This window comes from Hemitrygon akajei, chromosome 5 (assembly GCF_048418815.1).
Source record: "Hemitrygon akajei chromosome 5, sHemAka1.3, whole genome shotgun sequence".
Taxonomy (NCBI): Eukaryota; Metazoa; Chordata; class Chondrichthyes; order Myliobatiformes; family Dasyatidae; genus Hemitrygon; species Hemitrygon akajei.
Genome location: NC_133128.1, coordinates 72,115,404 through 72,137,646, shown reverse-complemented (window position 1 = coordinate 72,137,646; position 22,243 = coordinate 72,115,404). Strand labels below are relative to the sequence as shown.

The window sequence follows — 22,243 nt, the reverse complement described above, 5'->3', positions numbered from 1 at the left end:
GCAAACAGCTAATAGCCTAAGGCAAAGGCTCCCAACCTTGCCCTTAACTGTGCTCTCTTCTTGATTTGCTGACTGCCGCCAACAGGTTTTAAAGATTAGTTTTACTTGTCACATGTACATCAAAACATACAATGAAATGCATTGTTTGCTTCAATGTTCCTAGCACAGCTCACAAGTGTCGACAGGCTTCCGATGGCAATATAGTAATACTTACTAGCCTGTATGACTTTTGGGATGTGGGAGGAAACTGGAGCACCTGGAGGAAATCCATGTGGCCACGGAGAGAATGTACAAACTCCTTACATGGAGTAGCGGGAATTGGACTCCACTCTCCAGGGCTGTAAAGCATTATGCTATCTGTTATATTATCTTGCTGCCCACATATACTGTGCATTAACAACTTGTATAACTTTGTAAAATTCAACATTGTTCAATAAAACTGCACCAATTATTTCTGCTAACTTGTGCCTTACCCTGTCTATTCAATCTGCGCTCACCACATCTTTCCACCAACTTAACAGTTATAGAGTTCCTCTTGTTTTTACCTCCCCCCCCCATGTGCCCCCACGTCCTACACATTATCCTTCACAACTTCAGCCATTTCCAAAAGGATCTAGCCACCAAACATATCTTTACCTCCATGATTCCCTTGTCCATTCATCCCTCCCTATTAATCTCCCTCCTGGCATTTATCCCTGCAAGTGGCCAAATGCTCCATCTGCTCATTCGCCTCCTCACTCACCTCCATTCAGGGCCCCAAACAGGTGAGGCAACACTTCACCTGTGAATCTGCTAGGTTGTCTATTGTTTCCAGTGCTCTCGATGTGGCCCCCTCAACATGGGTGAGACCCATCGTAAACTGGGGGACCACTTCGTCGAGCACCTCCGCTCCGTCCACCAAAAGCGGAACTTCCTCGAATCCAAACATTTTAATTCCAATTCCCATTCCCGTTCCAACATGGAGGACCCAGCCTCCTCTTGTGCCATGATGAGGTCACCCTCAGGGTGGAGGAGCAACACCTGATATTCTGTCTGAGTAGCCTCCAACCTGATGGAATGAATAACTGTTTCTCTTTCTGGTATATAAAAAAAATTCTCTCTCCCTGCCCCTTCCCTTCTTCTGTTCCCCACTCTGGCCTCTCACTTCTTCTGACTTGTGTTTTACCTCTCCCTGGGTCCCCTCCTCCTTCCCTTTCTCCTATGCTCCACTCTCCTCTACTATCAGATTCATTCCTTTTCAATCCTTGACCTTTCCCACCCACCTGGCTTCACCCATCACCTTCCAGCTTCCCCTTTCCCCCCCCCCCCCCACCTTCTTATTCTGGCATTTCCCCCTTCCTCTCCAGTCCTGAAGATCGTCTCAGCCCAAAATGTCGACTGTTTATTCACTTCCATGGATGCTGCCTGACCTGCTGAGTTCCTCCAGCATATTGTATGTGTTGCTTTGGATCTCCAGCATCTGCAGACTTCCTCATGCTTACCTTCTCAATGTTCTAACTTTATAAGTACAGAGTAAATCGCTCTAGTACAACTTTAAGTTGCAGGCAAGCATCAAGGATAAGGTCAGGAACAATGTACATAATTCACTTGCTGGCTGAGGAAGAATCCATAATGATTTGCAGAGAAATGGTTTTGCAGGGAGCTTGACACCTCCAGTCTTGGCGAAGGGTCTTGACTGTCTACTCTTTTCCATAGATGGTGCCTGGCCTGCTGAGTTCCTCCAGCATTTTGTGCGTATTACTTTGATTTCCAGCGTCTGCAGGTTTTCTCTTGTCTGAAAACTCCAGCTCCAATTTACTATACATGTGAAACTGTATCACAGGCAGCCTCCTTTTAGTTGACAGGGGAGCACCCATCTGCTCCAGCATCACCCAGTAGCACAGAAGATGTAGAGGAACTGGGCTGTACATTCCAAATTGAGAAGCCATGATATAATTAAAACATTGTTGTGTGCCTATGTTAAATACCTAAGGCCTTATTTGAAAAGGAAAACAAAATTGACAATCCTACACCTATTCCCATATACTTCTCAGTACATACCCCTGATCTCTGTATTCTACAGTTCAGAAACTTCTTGTATAGAGGAAGCCCCCCTCAAGTTTAAGCAGGAGCTGTCTATTGATTCTTAGTGTATTTAATTGAGAATCCTAATCTCAGACATCAAAAGAGGTCCAGATCTTGTATTGCATACACTGTACTTGGAAAAACCATTGGTTATAGATTACCTTTCCAATAATTCAACATTTAGTTGTGTTGTGTTTTACTCCAGTAAAGAGGTTTAATTCATGCATTTGGCTTTTGTTTTGAACTTGGCATCGGGTTAAGCCACGTTGCAAAGAAATGCAGTTTTTCTTTTGGACCTTTACCTGGCGCACAGGTGATGTCACTTAAGGATATAACCTTTCTGAAAATAAGTCTGTCTCCTTCCAAATATTTCTGTGTGTGAATGTACAAACTTTTTGTTGCTGTGGTTGCATTGGTAATACTGTACACTTGAATTACCTCCTGGTATCTTGTGCAGTGTATGTGTTTAAATTGGATAGATCAACTGATCAAATAATATCTGATAGCGTCTTCCTTACAAAATGGGCATGTTGCGATTCAGAATATTGTCCTCACTTCTGCCATGAAAAATCGACATTTAGAAATTAGTTAGGCATTAACTGTATTATTTGGTAAACATCAGTTCAGTAGACACAAAATGTATTAATCATCAATGTATATTATTTCCATTGTGATGCCTGTTAGTCATATGTTTATGTAAAATAAATAGGAGATGTAGAAAACGTAAGTAAATGTTGCATATTTTAATGATGCTTTCTTCTGTGTATCTTCAACTGGGTTTCTTTTTTCTCTCCCTCCTTTTAAAAGTCTCCTGCAGATCGGTGCAAGAAAATCCACGCTGGGGATGAAGTGATTCAGGTCAATCATCAGACTGTGGTACGTGTCACAAAAGGGCTTGATGGGATTTATTTTGGAGGTAGGATTTGCTTTAACAGTTAAGAATGGTACCCAGCTTCTAACAATTGATTTTTGTTAAATTTAACATTCTTTGAAAGCTCTTGCTATTAATCAGTGGATAGCAAATGCCAGGTAATCTTTGTAAGTGGGAAGTGGTTCAGCAAGATATTCTTCCTTTATTGACCATTTGTCTCCTAGACCTATTAATGTAAACAGGAAGTGATTTTTGCCAATATCATTTTGTTCCAAACACTTCTTTACCTCTTCCCCACTCACCGCTTTCCACAGCAATCACTCCTTCCGTGATTCCATGGTTCATTCGTCCTGTTACTTACACCTGCAAGTGGCACAAGTGCTACATTTGTCCATTCACCTCCTCCCTCACCTCCATTCAGGGGGCCAAACAGTCCATCCAGGTGAGGCAGCACTTCACTTGCGAATCTGTTGGAGTCATCTACTGTAATGGCCTCCTCTACCCTGATGAGACCGGACGTAGATTGGAAGACTGCTTCGTTGAGTACCTTTGCTCCATCTTCAAAAAGCAGAATTTCCTGGGGGCCAACCATTTTAATTCCTATCAATCTTCCTGTTCTGACATTACACCATAAGATACAGGAGCTGAAGTGGGCCATTCGGCCCATCGAGTCTGCTCCACCATTCAATAATGGGCTGATCCAATTCTTCCAGTCATCCCCACTCCCCTGACTTCTCCCCATACCCTTTGATGCCCTGGCTAATCGAGAACCTATCTATCTCTGCCTTAAATACACCCAATGACTTGGCCTCCACAGCTGCTCGTGGAACAGATTCCACAGATTTAACACCCTCTGATTGAAGTAATTTCTCCGTGTCTCTGGTCTAAGTGGACGGCCTTCAATCCTGAAGTCATGGTCAGTTCATAGCTTCCTCTTCTGCCATGATGAGGCCACTCTCAGGTTTGAGGAGCAACACCTCATATTCTGACTAGGTAGCCTCCAATCTGATGGCATGAAAATAGATTTCTTCAACTTCCTGTATTGTTTTTCTACCCCTCTCCCTTCCCTCTTCTTCCTTTCCCTACTCCAACCTCCCTCATACCTCACTTGCCTATCACCTCCCTCTGGTGCTGCTCCTCCATCCCTTTCTCTGTTGGTCCACTCTCCTGTCCTATTAGATTCTTTATTCTCCCCATCTTTAGCTTTTCCACCTATCACCTTCCAGCTTGTCTTCCTTCCCCTCACCCCATCTTCTTACCCTGGATCTTCCCCTTCCTTTCCAGTCCCAATGAAGTGTCTCAGCTCAATATGTCGACCATTTGTTCATTTCCATGACCTGCTGACTTCCTCCAGCATTTGTGTGCGTGTTGCTGTGGATTTCCCGCATCTGCAGAATCTCTTGTGTTTATAATTGTTTCCAAGCAAGTCAAATACAAAAACAACCACGTTAATCTAAACTAATAAAGGATTCTGACTTGAAGCAATATCTGTAATGTTGTTAAAAACACCTTGAAATTATATTAATTGATTGAAAAAGGACTGCTTCACTTTTTGAAATAGGCTATTTAGAAAAATAAGACAAACGAATTTTGAAATGTTTCTATCAAAGTTACGATGTCAGATTGGTTGTATTTGCCAACTTGGCTTAGTTTGTGGTTTGTTTCATTTATTCGAATATATTTTATAGAATTAACAGATGTGATCTTATTTAAGTTATAGAAGTGCTCTGACGTAGATGAGCAATGCAGAGAATCGGTCTGCATTGTAAAATCTTGCTTTGATTTCCTCTGTAAGCTGAAGTTCCAGTTGGATTTAGATGCAATACTCAGTGGAGGCTTCAGAGTCAAGAACTGGTTATTGAATAAACTAAGTGATAAGCTGGAAGAATGGGAGTTATCAGGCTCATCAGAGATTATAATTTTCTTTAGTAAAATAAATACTTATATTTATGTATTTAAAAGGGAGAATGTTAGAGCATAAACACAGATTCTGCAGATGCTGGAAATCTTGAGCAGCACACACAAAATGGTGGAGGAACTCAGCAGGTCAATCAGCAGCTACAGAGGGAAATATGCAGTCGATGTTTCAGGCCGAAACCCTTCATGGGTCTTCATGAAGAGGCTCAGCCTGAAATGTTGACTGTTTATTTCCTTTCATAGATATGGCCTGACTTGCTGAGTTCCTCCAGCATTTTTTGTGTATTGCATAAGAGAATGGACAGAAAATGGAATCAGCATTGATTGCAGCAATAAATGGAATCAGTATTGAAAGACTTAGTGCCAGAACAGATGAGAGATGAAATAGTCCCCCTCAATATTGTAATTTCTCTGCGTCTTTGGTTAGCTGGAGGTTTCTGAACTTTAGAGTATATTGCCAGACCTTTCAGTGTACTGTTTATCAAGCTATCTTCTAGTAAACTTTCCATTAAACTTTAATGGATGTTACTGAAGATGGGCGGGAAAATATGAAGAAGAAAGTTGTCTAGGCTATTATTATTCAGCATGACTCAAAATTTCTTCTCTCAATCACTTCAACATGATTACTTCAGTAGGCTGCAGAAATGGTCCTGTCAATGCTCATTTTTGCAATTTCCGTTCTTTGTGGTGTTCTTTGTGCTGGCAGCCTGCCAGCAGTTTTGAATGCAGCTTTACCCCTGGCCACATAGAATTAAATTACTCCTTTAATGAGAATTTGTGGGCTACTTGTTTTAACCTGTTGATGAAATTTCTGAAAAGTGATATGTTTCAAAGGCACCTCCTTCCAGTGATCTTGTGAATGGCTTGTTAGTTCACATCTTCTGAAGAAAAGGATGAAACCCACATTGAGGCCTTACATTTGCAAAATTTTACATTTACATTTCTTCTCACCTGATTATTTCTAATCTATTTGCTATACCACCCTTGTACCTGCAATTCTCCACCACCTCCTCCCCACAGCATTGACTAAGAACCTAGGAAAGATGAACCACAATGCATTGCAACACATTCTAGCATTTTCCAACAATAGTTCCCTTTCCTGTTGCAGACAAGCAATTCTGACCTTGAAATATTGACCTTGTGTGATATTTCTCTGATTCCAACAATTATGTTTCTGAAATGGAGGTTAGGAGAAAATGCACTGTTCTCTCTACAGAGAGAAAATAACATTCTGTTCCTCCTGGGGGTGTGCATTCAGGAATGTGCTGGATGTTATAAAAGCAACAGACTTGGAGGAATATTATTGGTGAAGGATAATGATTGGGTTTTTGATAGGAGGGAGGGAACGTGCAAATGCTTCACGAACATGCTTGAATGGAGTCTGATACTTATTTTCTTAACACTTCATCATAATCCATCTGTTTATGAATTTTAAACCATTTTCATGCCTGTATAAGTTTTCCTGTTTTATCGAATGCATCATAATCTGCACAAGTCAGCGGACTTCATGCATCAGAGTATCAATTGGCTTTAACTGAGTTTAATAGAAGTCTTTTCCATTCAGCATATGTGGTTTTGTTCACTATTTCACAAGCAGTGTTTTTCTGAACTCTCTAGTTTATTTATTGGTTGCTGGATTTTGTAAATTTTCAGTCATTGTGAATGCTCACACTTCATACTTTCTCCCTTGCTCTTGGTTCAAAAGTTGCCCATTTCTGCCCCTTCTGATCGCTCACAATACTTTCATGCAGCTTAGTACAGCTGTGCTGGAAGGAACCAACATAATAATCATGCTTCTCTGCATTGCCTTTGCAAATATCCAATGCCAGGAAACTCATCTCCGGTTGCATGGGCTAATAGTTGTATTCTGCCTCCAACATTTGTTCTGCTGGCTCCACATGAGGAGCAGATAAGTTGGTGTTAGACTATACCCGATGGAAACGGTAACCTACTGAGCTGGGTCAACGACGGTGAAGTGAGAGGTGTGCTGCTAGAGTGGACCTGGTGGCCACTGATGTCATATGCCAACTATATATAAACTGCTTGCTTTATGCTGGGTAGCACATAGTTATTTATTCCGGTAACATTTACAAGTAGGATGAACCAGCATCAAAGCTTTTTGGAGTTTGAGAAATCATCAAAAAGTTTGCACAGCTCCATTAACTAAATGTAAAAGATAGTTAATCACAGACTCTGTGCATCTTCTTAAACTGTGGTCAGCACTGGCTTCGTGCTCAGAGCGCCAATTAAATACCAGGTTCAGCTGGTCTATATTGTTTAGTTTTTAATATGCAGATATTCCAGTTCCATCATGAGGGCCAATGGCAATGTTGGTTTCTGTCTTTACAACCTAGAAGGTCAGAATTTCCAATCTTCGAGTGTGTTGGAGACTTATAAAATGATATTCCATCCTCATTACTCCTCATTCAGGCCATCACAGAATTCTGTCCGTGAGCAGCTTAAATTACCGTCTCGTCCACGTGAGAACCAGAAGTGAGTTATCTGAAAGAGTAATTTGTTTTAATCTACTTGCCAAGTATATAAGACTCCCTTAATGACAAGCATCATGAATCAGCAACAGGAAGATTTTAGCAGCTTTAGTAAATGTGTAATAATAAAGGCAGAATATGTTTCATTATATTGGTCATCCACCAAAACATATTTTGCAAATGACTCCTCTTGTAATTTCCAATCACTCAGTGGTATTTTCTGAAGTCCACAAGAAATAAATACTCTTTGCTTTCAGTGAACTAGTCCTATGAAAAGATGGACAGTGAAACAAAGGGAAAAGCCTGTTCGTCCGTTCATATTTGTCCACAAGAATGAGCCACCTAATGCTTTAGATTATAAATAATGTCTATTCCACCTTTCCATAATTGTCATAGAATCATAGAAACATACAGCACAGGTATGTGTCCTTTTTTTCTATCTCATCCTTGCCACCATGATGCCTTTCGACATTAATCCCATTTGCCTATATTAGCCCCATATACCTCCACACCTTTCCTATCTAAGTACTTCTCCAAAGGCCTTATAAACACTGTAATTGTATCTGCCTCCACACCTTCTCTGGAGCTCACCTAGATAACCACCACTCCCTGTGTGGAAAAACTTGCCCCTGAAATCCCAATTAACTTTCTCCCCCTCACCTCTAACTATTGTCTCCAGCCTAAGACTCACCTGCCCTGGAAAAAAGATTCTGACTATTGATCATATGTAGGCCCCCTGCTTTCCAGTACGAATACACACAGCCAGTCTCGTCACTGTAAATGGAAATCTCTGTAAGTCTAATGTAAATGGATACAGTTATCCATTTCAGGCAAAGTTCTGGTGAGTCTTTTCTGCACACTCTTTCGCTGTAGAGCAGTGACCAGAACTGTCCACAATCATCTAAGTGCGATCTAATCACTGCTTTATACAACTGCACTATGACTTCCCAACTCATACCTGGTGACCCAGCTTAGTTTTTCAAATGCCTTTTTCACTACCCTATCGACCTGATTTGCCACTTTCAGAGAGCTATGAATTTACATCCCAAGGTCCCTGCCATTTATTCTGTATGTCTTGCCAGAATTTGACTCCTGAAATTCATTAACTCACGATCGCCTGGGTTAAGTCCTATCTGTGATTGTTCTACCCAGGTTTCTAGCTGATCTCTTTCTATAAAATAGACAATTTTGGAAATACATCATAGATCACAGTGGTGTAGCGTTTAGCACCACGTTATTACAGCTCAGGGTGTCGGTGGTTGGAGTTCAATTTTGGTGTCCTCTGTAAGAACGTTTGTGCATCTTTCCCATGAAACATGTGAGTTTCCTCCAGATTCACTGGTTTCCTCCCACAGTCTAAAGATATACTGGTTAATAGGTTAAGTGGTCATTGTAAATTGTCCTGTGATTATGGTGGGATTGAAGGGTTGCTCGGTGGCATGGCTTGTTGGGCCAGAAGGCCCTATTCCGTATTGTATCTCTAAATAAATAAAAATCAATACCCACAGACAGTTCCCCCTTCACAGATATTGTTCGTTCTGCTGAAGATTTGCCAGTGTTTCTAGTTAATTTCTGAAAATTGTTTTTTTACCCACTTGAGGTAATTGAATTTGTACACGTGACAACTTTGTATATAGTTCTGCAGAAGCAAAATATATTGGCAAGTTTACTGCAAAAGCTTGAAATGTATTTAAATTGTGAATTAGTTGAGTCCGTGTAAATTACAATTGTGCTGCAAGAAAATTGTTTTCCTTTGTCAGAAGTCTAAGAAGAGATGTGGGACAAGGAAGACACTGCTAACTTACCTAGAGCTTGATAGCTGTTTTGTAGCATCAATTAATGTGCTTGTCTTGTTACTGATGCTAGATTAGATTAAACGGTGAAGTGGTAATTAATTTATTGGATGACAATATGGAACATTAATCCAGACCAGGGGGCGTTCACTTATTATCATTTATTGCAACAGAAAAGAAATGTCACTCCACTCTTTAAGAAAAAGGAGGAAGGCTAAAGGGAGGGCATCATAGGCCAGTTAGACTAACCTCAGTGATTGGGAAAGTGTTGGAGTCCATTATTAAGGCTGAGCTTTTGGGGTACTTGGAGGTTAGTAATAAAATAAGTCCAAGTCAGCATGGGTTCTGTAAAGGGAAATCTTGTGTGACAAATCTGTTAGAGCTCTTCGAGGAAGTAACAAAGCAGAGTGGACAAAGGAGAGGCAATGGATGTCATTTACTTGGATTTTCAGAAGGCATTAGATAAGGTGCCACACATGAGGCTGCTTAGCCATTGGGAATAAAAGGAGCCTTTGCCAGTGATTAGTGATTCCTCAGGGGTCGGTATTGGGATTGCTACATTACACATTGTTTGTCAGTGACTTGGATAATGGAATTGATGGCTTTGTGGCAAAGTTTGCAGATGATATGAAGATAGGTGAAGGGGGAGGTATTACTAAGGAAGTAACATGATTGCAGCAGGACTTAGACAAACTGGAAGAATGGGCGGAAGAAGTGGTAGTTGGAATACAGAGTTGGGAAATATATGATAATGCATTTTGGTAAAAGGACTGGTACTTATTTCAAGGGGAATAAAATATAAAAGAAGGGGATAATGCTGAGCAATCAAATCAGAAACAGGAGAAAATCTGCAGATGCTGAAAATCCAAGCAACGCACACAAAATATGCTGGAGGAACTCAGCAGGCCAGGCAGCATCTATGGAAAAAAGTACAATCAGCGTTTTGTGCCGAAACCCTTCAGCAGGACTGGAGCAAAAAAGAGATGAGGAGTCCGAGCTAGAAGGTGGGGGCAGGGGAGAGAGAAACACCAGATGATTGGTGAAACCAGTGGTGAGGGGAGAGGGGTGAAGTAAAGAACTGGGAAGTTAATTGGTGAAAGAGATACAAGGCTTGAGAAGGGAGAGTCCAATAGGAGAGAACAGAAGGCAGAAGGCCATGGAAGAAAGAAAAGTGAGGAGGCATGCCAGAGGGGGGCAACCGGCAGGCAAGGAGATAAGCTGAGAGAGGGTAAAGGGGATGGGGAATGGTGAGAGGGGGGCTATTACTGGAAGTTGGAGAAATCAATGTTCATGCCATCAGGTTGGAGGCTACCCAGTCAGAATATAAGGAGTTGCTCCTCCAACATTGCAACAGTAGAGGAGGCCATGGAATGACATATCAAAATGGGAATGGAAAGTGGAATTAAAATAGGTGGCACTGGGAGATCACGCTTTTTCTGGTGGACAGTGTGTAGGTGCTCATCAAAACAGTCTCCCGATCTATGTCGGGTCTCACCGATATACAGGAGGCCACACCAGGAGCACAGGACACAGTATACGACCTCAACATGCTCACAGGTGAAGTGTCGCCTCACCTAGAAGGACTGTTTGGGGCCCTGAATGGTATTGAGGGAGGAAGTGTAAGGGCAGGTGTAGCACTTGTTCCACTTGCATGATAAGTGCCAGGAGGGAGATCATTGTGGAGGGACGAATGGACAAGGAAGTCACGTAGGGAGGGCTTCCTGTGGAAAACAGAAAGTTGGGGAGGGTGGGGAAGGGAAAGATGCTTAGTGGTGGATCTTGTTGGAGATGGCAGAAATTCTGGACAACTATGTGCTGGACGCGGAGGCTGATGGGGTGGTAGGTGAGGACTAGAGGAACCCTATCCCTGGTAGGGTGGCAGGAGGATGGGGTAAGAGCAGACATGCGTGAAATGGAAGAGATGTGGTTGACGGCAGCGTCAATGGTGGAGGAAGGGAAGCCTCTTTCTTTGAAGGAGGACATCTCCTTCATTCTGGAATGAAAAGCCTCATCCTGAGAGCAGATGTGGTGGAGATGGAGGAATTGAGAGAAGGGGATGGCATTTTTACAAGTAACAGGTTGAGAAGAGGTATAGTCCATGTAGCCGTGAAATAATGCTGAGGCTTTATAAAACACTAGTCAGGCCGCACTTGAAGTACTATCAACAGTTTTGGACCCATATCTCAGAAAGGATGTGTTGTCATTGGAGGGAGTCCAGAGGAGGTTCATGAGGATGATTCTGGGAATTAAAGGGTTAACATATGAAGACTGTTTGCCAGCTTTGGGCCTGTATTCACTGGAATTTAGAAGAATGTGGCGGGGGGGGGGGGGGGGGGATCTCATTGAACCTACAGAGATAAGTTTGTGACTCTAGGTTCACAACTGACTGCACTTACACGGGAAAATGTTTCACCCACAACTTGCGAAAGTTCTTTGAAAAATTCATGCTGACATGATGGAGTTAATTGTTCAGTTATGATATTATAATTGCTGTGCTGTTGATATGGTGATCAGAAGTCAAGAGTTCATATCTATTCTGACCTGTGCTGTGACATAACTTTCAGTTACTGCTGCTATAAAATTGTAGTATAACATGGGGTTGGGTGTCCAACACAATTCTGTAGACTATATTGCATAGCCTTCCCTGAATTAGATCATTTCACACCACTCTAGTTTGACACTGCTTAAGGTTTAACACCCAAACGGTGACAGATGTGCTTAGGATTTCTAATGCTCTTGGCTTCTGTGAATTTGTGAGTCTCACAGGCACTGATATGAAATGTTTAGAAAAGGCTGTTCTATTGTTGTATCCTATTATCTTATTTTCTTTGTGGCAAGACCACCATCTAATATGTTGTTTAATTTACATAGTTATTGTTTAAGCACATTTAAACAATAAGTATGTAAATTAATTTGCACTCATTTCCCTCCATTTGAATGGAGATGCAGTTTCTTTGGAACGTTTTGGAGCACATTGGGAAAGAGGTATGGAATAGTAAAATCGATTTAAAATAGAGTTTAAAAAATTAAATTATAGGCAGCAGGAGTTAATGCTGGAGGTGAATAGGATTAGTTATTAAGTGACAAATGATCAACAGTATGATTTTGACATTTTTAAATGTGGACTGAGCTTGAGATTTACTCCCCAGGTGTGTATAGAATTATATGATTTTAAACATGATGCCTGCTTCAGGTAAATCATCCCATTGATAAGCAAATAATTTCAGATAATGCTAGTTTTGCATTACTAAATAATTCTCCAAAAGATACTCTTTTTATCCAGTCACTTCTGAATAAAGCTTATCTTTAATATTGTTGGATAGAGCAACTGAATGCTCTCTTCATCTTTCAAGCCTTATTTAGCTGCAACCTCTCAAGCTACTTTAAAATTGTACAAATATAGATCATATTTAAAGACAAGAGTAAGTACTGATTGATAGTTTGCCTGTTTACATTCGTAACTGAAGCTCAAATGTATTATAGACTGAAGGGAGATGTATTTCTACTTCTGTAAGGCCTTGATTGGAAGATTTCTAAATGTGAATAAAGTTTCTTATTCTGCACGAGCACGATTCACTGGAAGAAAAGTTATCAGTGGGTGCACAAGAGAACTGAATCGGTATATTCAGTTAGGAGGCGTGAGGGTCCTTGTGTGGGAATTGAAACATACATGTTGGAAGAGTGAAAGGTCTGTCAGTTGGGTTGAAGTGCATTCTTATAACAAAGTAAGTTAAAGTTTATACTTCACAGTGCCTGTTCTGGAACAGTGTTTACAAATGAAAGCTCTTGATGAGAATGTGAAAGAATGAATGGCATTTCTCTCAAAACACTGCATGACTCATGAATTTGATGTGATACTTTTCTATGGCTTTTGAGATTGAAGCAGCAGAATTGAAATGTAGCTAGAGGTTGAATTTTAAATACAAAAAGGTCTTAAATACATTGCACGAGTGTTATTACTGAATAGCCATGCCAGTGACTTTCTATGGCAGGTACAATTTAAAATGAAAGCAAACATGAAAACGTATTTATCACATGATTGAAGTGTTGTTTAATTGATCCTTAGATTTATTTCATACCTGTTTCAAAAATGAGTGGAGGCATCCGATAGCAAAAAAAAATGCAGACCACAATAGAGTGATTTATGTTTTATATCCAAGAGCTAACATCTTTGTATCAGGTATTAAAAGTGTTGTATTAGCATCAATGCAAGATAAACAAATAATACTTTGCTTGTGAAGGACCTGGTGACAATTCCACAAATGTGAAAAGGACAAGCCAAAACAACCATCTTAGATGCCGTTTAGAGACCAACCAGTGCTGTTTAATGTATCTTGGGGAATGTGTTATAATGTATTTGGTTGGTTGAGGAAAAGGGCATTCAAAGATGAGCAACCATGAAGATAATGATCAGCAAAACATGTTAAATCTAACCCCTCAGTCCTTATCTATCAGTCATTAAAGTATAGCTACTTATGCAAATACTAACTCAAAGTATAGCAATAGCTATGCTCATTATATTATCTAAGGACGATTTTACCCTCTATTTTGACAAAATGCATTTTGACATTATGCAATAACCATTACCAGTATGATGTACATGCTAACTTTTTCACCTAGACAACTCATAAGAACGTAAGACAAAGGAGCAGAATTAGACCATTTGGTCCATCAAGTCTTCTCCACCAATCAATCACAGCTGCTTTATTTTCCCTTTCAACCCCATTCTCCCCTCTTCTCCTCGTAATCTGTGACAAGCTTACAAATCGAGAATCTATCAACCTCTGATTTAAGTAATCCCAATGATTTGGCCTCCACAGCCATCGGTAGCAATGAATTCCACAGATTCATCACATTCTCTGGCAAAAGAAATTCCTCCTCATCGCTGCTCTAAAGGGACGTGCTTATGGGGCTGTTTCCTCTGGTCAAGACACCCACAACTGGAAACGTTCTCTCTACTCTACATAGGCCTTTCAATATTTGGCAGGATTCAATGAGATTCCCCCTCATTCTTATAAACTCCAGTGAGTATAGGCCCAGAACCATCATACGCTCCACTTTCATTAGCTCGCTCCAATGAAAGCATATTCTTTCTTAGATATGGGGCCCAAAACTGCTCACAATTCACCAAATGTGATCTGACCATTGCCTTATAAGGTCTCAGCAACAGCTTCTTGCTTTTATATTCTACACCTTTGTTCCTTCTACCAAAGTGCATGACCATACATTGCCCTACACTGCATTGTATCTGCCACTTCTTTGCCCAATTTCCTAATCTGTCCAAGTCCTTCTGCAGACTCCTTGTTTCCTCAACACTACTTACCCCTCCACCTATCTTCGTATCATCTGCAAACTTGGCCACAAAGCCATCAATCTGTCGCCCAGATCATTGATATGAAGCATGAAAAGTAGCAGACCCAGCACCAACCTTGTCACCAGCAGGCAACCAGAAAAAGCCTTATTTATTCCCATGCTTTGCCTCCTGCCAGTCAGCTAATCTTCTGACCATGTTAATATCTTTCCTGCAATACCTTTAGCTCTTATCTTCTCTAGCAACCTCATATGGAGCATCTTGTCAAAGGCCTTCTGAAAATCCAAGTAAACAACATCCACTGACTCTATTCTGCCTGTCATTTCCTCAAAGAATTCCAACAGATTTGTCAGGCAAGATTTCTCCTTAAAGAAATCATGCTGACTTCAGCCTATTTTATCATGTACGTCCAAGTACCCTGAAACTTCATCCTTAATTATGGACTCAAACGTCCTGCCAACCACTGAAGTCCGGCTAACTGGCCTATGATTTTCTGTCTTTTGCCTCCATCTCTTCCTAAAAAGTGGAGAGACATTTGCGATTTTTCAGTCCACCTGAACCATTCCAGAATCTAGCAATTCTTGAAAGATCATTACTAATGCATACACGATCTCTTCAGCTACCTCTTTCAGAACCCTAGGGTATGGCCCATCTGATACAGGTGACTTATCTACCTTCAGATCTTCCAGCTTCCCAAACACCTCCTCCTTAGTAACAGCCACTGGCATTCTCAAAATATCTGGCATCCTGCTGGTGTCTTCCACAATTAAAACTGACACAAGGTACTTAGTCAGTTAATCTGTCATTTCTTTGTTCCCTATTACTACCACTCCAATCAGAAACAAGAGATGCTTGGACACTGGAAATGCAAACAAAACACACAAAATGCTGGAGGAACTCAGTAGACCAGGCATCATCTATGGAAAAGAGTACAGTTGATGTTTCAGGCTGAGACCCTTTGACAGGACTGGAGAAACAAAGCAGAGGAGTAAATCTAAAAGGTGGGGGCGGAGAGAGAGAAACACAAGGTGATGGGTGAAACCTGAAAGGGGAGGAATGAAGTAAAGAGCTGGGAAGCTGATTGGTGATAAAGACAGAAGGCCATGGAAGAAAGAGAAGGGGAGAGGAGTACCAGAGGGAGGAGATGGGCAGGCAAGGACATAAGATGAAAGAGGGAAAAGGGGAGGGAGAACGGTGAAGAAGGGAGGAGGCATTAATAGAAGTTCAAGAAATCGATGTTCATACCATCAGGTGGGAAACTACCCAAACGGAATATAAGGTGTGGTTCCAACCTAAGAGTGGCCTCATCATGACGGTAATGTGGACACGGATGGACATATTGGAATGAGAATGGGAAGTGGACTTAAAATAGGTGGGCACTGGGTGATCCTGCTTTCTCTGGCAGATGAAGTGTAGATGCTTAATGAAGCAGTCTCACAATCTACGTCGGGTTTCACCAATAAACAAGAGGCCACACCGGGAGCATTGGACACAATATATGACCCCAACAGACTCACAGGTGAAGTGTCGGCTCACCTGGATGGACTGTTTGGGTCCCTGAATGGTAGTGAGGGAGGAGGTGTAGGGGCAGGTGTAGCACTTATCCCACTTGCAAGGATTTTCCAGGAGGGAGATCAGTGGGGAGGGACGAATGGACAAGGGAGTCACGTAGGGAGTGATCCCTGCAGAAACCAGAATGTGAGGGGGAGGGAAAGATGTGTCTGGTAATGGGATCCAGTTGGAGATGGAATTTTCAGAGAATTATGTGCTGGATGCGGAGATAGTGGGGTGGTAGGTGAGGACAAGAGGAACCCTATCCCTGGTAGGATGGTGGGAGGATGGGGTAAGAGCAGACATGCATGAAATGGAGGAGATGCGGTTGATGGCAGCATTGATGGTGGAGAAAGGGAAGCTCCTTTCTTTGAAAAAGGAGGACATCTCCTTCATTCTAGAATGAAAAGCCTCATCCTGAAGGCAAATGCGGAGGAGACAGAGGAGTTGAGAGAAGGGGATGGCGCTTTTACAAGTAACAGGGCGGGGAGAGGTATAGTCCAAGTAGCTGTGAGAATCCATGGGTTTATAGTAGAAATCAGTGGATAGGCTGTCTCCAAAGAAAGAGACAGTGAGACCGAGAAAGAGGAGGGAGATGTCAGAAATGGACCAGGTAAATCTGAGGAGAGGTTGGAGGCAAAGTGGATGAATTTGACAAGTTCAGCATGGGTGCAGAAAGTAGCACCAATGCAGTCGTTGATGTAGTGTAGGAGAAGTGTGAGATGGTCACCATGTAGGCTTGGGACATAGACTGTTCTTCATAGCCAACAAACAGGCAGGTAAGCTGGGACCCATACGGGTGCCATGGCTACACCTTTTGTTTGAAGGAAGTGGGAGGACCCAAAGGAGATATGATTTAGAGTGAAGGCAAGTTCCACTAGGCAGAGGAGAGTGGTAGTGGAGGGGAACTGGTGGGTCTGGTGTCCAGAAATAAATGGAGAGCTTTGAGGCCTTCCTGGTGGGGAATGGAAGTGCATAGGGACTGGACATCCATAGTGAAAATAAGATGATGGGGGCCAGGGAAATTGAAAACGTTGAAAAGATCCAGAGAAGGGACTGAGCGAGAGGGGATAAAACAGAGTCAAGGTATGCAGATATGAGTTCAGTGGTGCAGGAACAAGCTGAGACAATGGGTCTACCTGGACAAGCGTATTTGTGGATCTTGGATAGGAGGTAGAAATGGGGGGGTTGTGGGAACTATAATGTTGGTGGCAGTGGATGGGAGGTCCCTAGAGTCAATAAAGCTGGTAATGGCGTGGAAGACATTGACCTGGTATTCCTTAGTGAGGTCCTTTTGAGGGATAAGTAAGAGGAGTTGTCTGAGATTTGGCAGTGGACCTCAGCAAGGTAGAGGTCAATATGCTAGACTACTACAACATCTCCCTTTTCTGCAGGTTTGATGGTGAGGTTAGGATTGGTGTGGAAGGAGTGGAGAGCAGAGCGTTCGGAAGGTGTACAGTTGGAATTGGAGAGAGGAGTGTTGAAGTCTAGACAGTTGATGTCCCACCAGTATCATTTTCAGTAGTCTGTCATCTTCCTTTTACTCTTCATATATCTGAAAAAACTCTTCAGATCCTCTTTTACATTTCATGTTTTTCCTTGTTATTACTTTTTCAATTGCCTTATGTTGGTTTCAAAAATTTTCCAATCCTCTAGCTTCTCACTAACTTTTGCTATATTGTATGCACTCTTTTGCTTTTATTCTGTCAAAGACTTCCCAAGTCAATCATGGTTGTGTGGCCCTTTACAATGCATCTTCTTTGCGATGAACTGATCCTGTGTCTTTCTCATTTCTACCAGAATCTCCAGCCATTGCTGCTCTGCTGTCATCCCTGCCAGTGTTCCTTCCAATAAATTTTGGCCAGCTCTTGTTTTATGCCTCTGTAGTCAATTCTACTCAACAGTAATACTGATACATCTGATCTTTCTCCTCTCAAACAGCATGTGAAATCTATCAAATTATAATCTCTAGCTCCTAAGGGTTCCTTTACCTTAAGCACCTTAATCAAAAATTGGCTTCATTAAATGGCACCCAATCCAGAAATGCCTTTTCCTTAGTAGGCTTAACCACAAGCTGCTCTAAAAGCTCTCTTGTAGATATTATACAAATTCCTCCTCTTGGGATCCAGCACCAACTTGTATTTCCAAATCCACCTGCTTATTGAAATAGCCCATGACTTTCATAATATTGCCCCTTTTGCATGCCTTTTCTATCTCCCATTGCCATTTGTACCCCACATCCTGGCTACTGTCCAGAGGCCAAAATACAACTTTTACCAGGGTCTTTTTGCCCTTGCACTTTCTCAACTCTACCCACAAGTATTCTGCATTATCCAATGTCACCTCTTTCTAATGACTATTTCATTTCTTGCCATTCAAGACACCCCATAACCTCTGCTCATCTTCGTCTCCTTTCCATAAGACATGTACCCTTGAATGTTAAGCTCCCAGCTGTGATCTTATTTCAACCATGACTCTGTGATGTGCACAATATCAACCAACCAGGCTGGTTAAAGGCCCCAAATGACCAAATCAGCACTCGCCGTCCCACTGCAGTGACACACTAATATATTTTGCTTCTATGAAGGCATCCTGCTTCTAGGTCCAGTGAGCTCCAGTAATGTCCAGACAGTAGATGAGCAGCATGCAGAGGTATATCCCAGCTTCTCAAGTGTCAGTGAAGAGTTAGCATTGTGTTGAAGCTTGGCCACGAGTGTGAGCAAATACAGGTATTCTCTGCTTATAGCAGCTTGACAACTCAATTTCAGTTGACTTTGATACTTACATGTCGTAAGTTGAACAGTTCATGGAAGCACATAGGGGGTATGGGCCTCGGTCTGCAAGACTAGGTCCCCTATCCACTTGCCTTCAATACGTCCTACCCCCTTTCAATAGCAAAGGTACATAATGAGACAACCATCATTATTAATTGCCAGCACAGCCTTTGGTCAGGAAACAAAAAGATTATTTGATGACATAAGTACCACATGTAGAACAGAACTCATGGTCCACTAGGGAGTGGTAATCTAGATGATTCTCAGATCTGGAGTACCATGGAAAGGAAAAGATTTCATCAATGCTGCCTCACCAAACTCCTCCAAATTCACTGGACGGATGGGTTATCTCCTATCTGTTCTCTGGATGAGCTTGAGATTCCCATATTGGCTTCATAGCCATCTTAATATCAACAAACTCGACTGGAAGCAGTCATCCTTGATTCTATGGGATCACTGAAGGAAAGAAGACAGGAAGATCCCTAGCATCTGGCTAATACTATTATCTACATAGAATGTAGAATATTACAGAACAGTACAGGCTCTTTGGCCCACGAAGTTGTGCCGATCTTTTAATCTACTTTAGGACCAATCCAACCCTTTCCTCCCACATACCCCTCCATTTTCTGTCATCCATATGGCAATCTAAGAGTCTATTCAATCTCCCTAATGTATCTGCCTCTACCACCACCTCTGGCAGCATTTTTCACTCGCCCATACTCTGTGTAAAGAGATTACCTTTGATATCCCCCTTTTCTTTCTGCTAATCACCTAAAAACTAGGTCCCCTTGCTTCAGCCCTGGGAAAAACTCTCAGGCTATCCACTCAGTCTATGCCTTTTATCATTTTGTACAGCTCTATCAAGCCACCTCTTAACTTCCTTCTCTCAAAAGCTAAAAATCCTAGTTTACTCAACCTATCTTCATAAAACACATTCTCCAATCCAGGCAGACTCTCCTCTGCACTCTCTCTAAAGCTTCCACATCCTTCTTATAATGAGGCAACCAAAACTGAATACAATATCCCAAGTATGACCTCACCAGGGTTTTATAGAGCTATAACATTACCTCATGGCTCTTGAACTCAATCCCCAGACTGATGAAAGCAAGTACACTACATGCCTTCTTAACCACCCTATCAACTTGGATGAGAATTTTGAAGGATCTAAGGACATGGACCCCAGGATCGCTCTGTTCCTCCACACTGCTAAGAATTCTGTCATGAACTCTGTATTCTGGGTTCAAGATCAACCTTCCAAAGTGAATAAATTCACACTTTTCTGGATTGAACTCTGCATCTTTGCGATAATATGGCTATACTTATGACTACTGTTTATTAATAACTCGGAAGAGTAAATGATTTAGTGCTGTTGCTGTTTGGTAGTTCTTGTGACATAAAGCATGGGTTCAAAGTTCAAATTAAATTTATTATTAACATACATATATGTCACATTATACTACCCTGAGATTCATTTTCTTGTAGTCATTCACAGTAGATACAAAAAAAATAATAGAATCAGTGAAAAAACTGCACACAAAAAATGAGCAGTGTGTAAAAGACAATAAACTGTGCAAATACAAAAAAACTAGTAATAATAAATAATTAATCGATAAATAATGAGAACACAAGTTGTAGAGTCATTAAGAGTGAGTCATTAAATTTTGTATGCAGTTCAGTGTTGGAGTGAGTGAAATTATCCCATCTGGTTCAGGAGCTTGTGGCTGAGGGGTAGTAACTGTTCCTGAACCTCGTGATATGGGACTTGAAGCTCCTGTACCACCTTCCTGATGGCAGCAGTGAGAAGGGAGCATGGCCTAGATGGTGGAGTCCTGCTTTCCTGTGACAATGCTCCATGTACATGTGATCAGTGGTGGGGAGGGCTTTACCTGTGATGGACTGGGCCATACCCACTACTTTTTGTAGGTTCTTCCATTCAAGAGTATTGGTATTCCTATAGCAGGCCATGATACAGCCAGTCAATATACTCTCCCTCACGCATTGATAGAAGTTCGTCAAAGTTTTAGATGACATGCCAAGTGCTACCTTGCTTCTTTAGCAGGTACATGCTGAACCCAGGGCAGATCTTCTGAAATGATAATGCCAAGTAATTTAAAGTTGCTGACCCTCGCCATCTCTGATCCCCCGATGAGGACTGGCTTATGGACCTCTGGTTTCCTCCACCTGTAGTCAATAATCAGCTCTTTGATTTTGCTGACTCTGAGAAGTAGTTGTTGTGGCACCATTGGGCCAGGTTTTTAACCTCCCTCCTATATATTGATCAACCACCACCTTTGAATCAGCGCATAACAGTGGTGTCATCAGCAAAGTTCAATATGGCATTGGAGATGTACTTAGCCTCACAGTAGGGGCTGAACACACAGTCTGTGCTGATACTGGTTGTGGAGGAAATGTTGTGGCCAATCCCAAATGACTGGGGTCTGCATGAGGAAACCAAAGATCCAGTTACACAGGGAGTTACTGATATCTTGGTCTTGGAGCTATCAGGGGATGATAGTGTTGAATGCAGAACTGTAGTCAATGAAGAGCATTCTGATGTCTTCATCTTAACTGTACAGATGTTCCAGGGTCTAGTGAAGAGCCAACAAAATGGCAACTGCTGTTGACTTGTGACAGCAGACAAATTAGAGTGGATTCAATTCGTTCCTTAGGCAAGAGCTGATGTGCTTCATCACCAACCTGTCAAAGCACTTCATCACAGTAAATGCAAGTGCTACTGCACAATAGTCATTGAGGCAGGTTACCACGTTCCTCCTGGGCACCCGTACAACTGAGGCCTGCTTGGAGCAGGTGGGTAGCTCAGACTGCTGAAGCTAGAGGTTAAAGGTATCATGAACACTCCAGGCAATTGTATAACACAGGTCTTCAGTACTCGGCTGGTTACCCCGTCTGCCTTCTGTGGGTTCACTCTCCTGAAGGATGCTCTCATGTTGGCCTCAGAGACTGAAATCAGAGGGTCATCAGGGTCTGTAAGCGCTTGTGAATGCCCCTCTATATTTTGTCAGTCAAAACGAGCATAAAAGGAATTGAGCTCATCTGTGAGCAAAACCTTGTTCAGGCCCATATCTTTAGATCTGGATTTATTGACATTCCATCTATTTGATGAATGTGAAATTACTCTACGGGAGTGCAATACCCAAGATTAAGTGAAGATATGACGACAATTCTTCTCATATGCTTGCAATCCCACTAATAACTTGGGTTAGACTGCTGCAATAAATACAATTTTCGTGAGACTTCAGCTCTCTAATTTGAGTGAAATAAGATTTTGAGGTTAAACATCTAAGCTTACAAATATCCACCCAGGACAAATGTCACAGTAATATGGCAAAAGCAAGCACACTGTCCAAAAGATTACGAAAAGCTACTTTGGAGGTTGCAATGTATTTAAAATACAAATACAGGTTCAGGTACAACATCAGACTTCAGCTGCAATTGGCATGCAATCCCAATTA

The 22,243-nt window shown here is 41.8% G+C and overlaps 1 protein-coding gene across 9 annotated transcripts in view; it reads left to right on the top strand.

Moving 5' to 3' along the window:
* cnksr2a (connector enhancer of kinase suppressor of Ras 2a) overlaps positions 1-22,243 on the top strand; it is a 560,907-nt gene that overhangs the window by 316,043 nt on the left and 222,621 nt on the right. For all 9 annotated transcript variants that reach the window (XM_073045761.1, XM_073045760.1, XM_073045758.1 and 6 more), the window contains exon 8: positions 2,872-2,940. In XM_073045761.1, the coding sequence (XP_072901862.1) occupies positions 2,872-2,940 (69 nt within the window). The remainder of the gene's footprint in view (positions 1-2,871; positions 2,941-22,243) is intronic.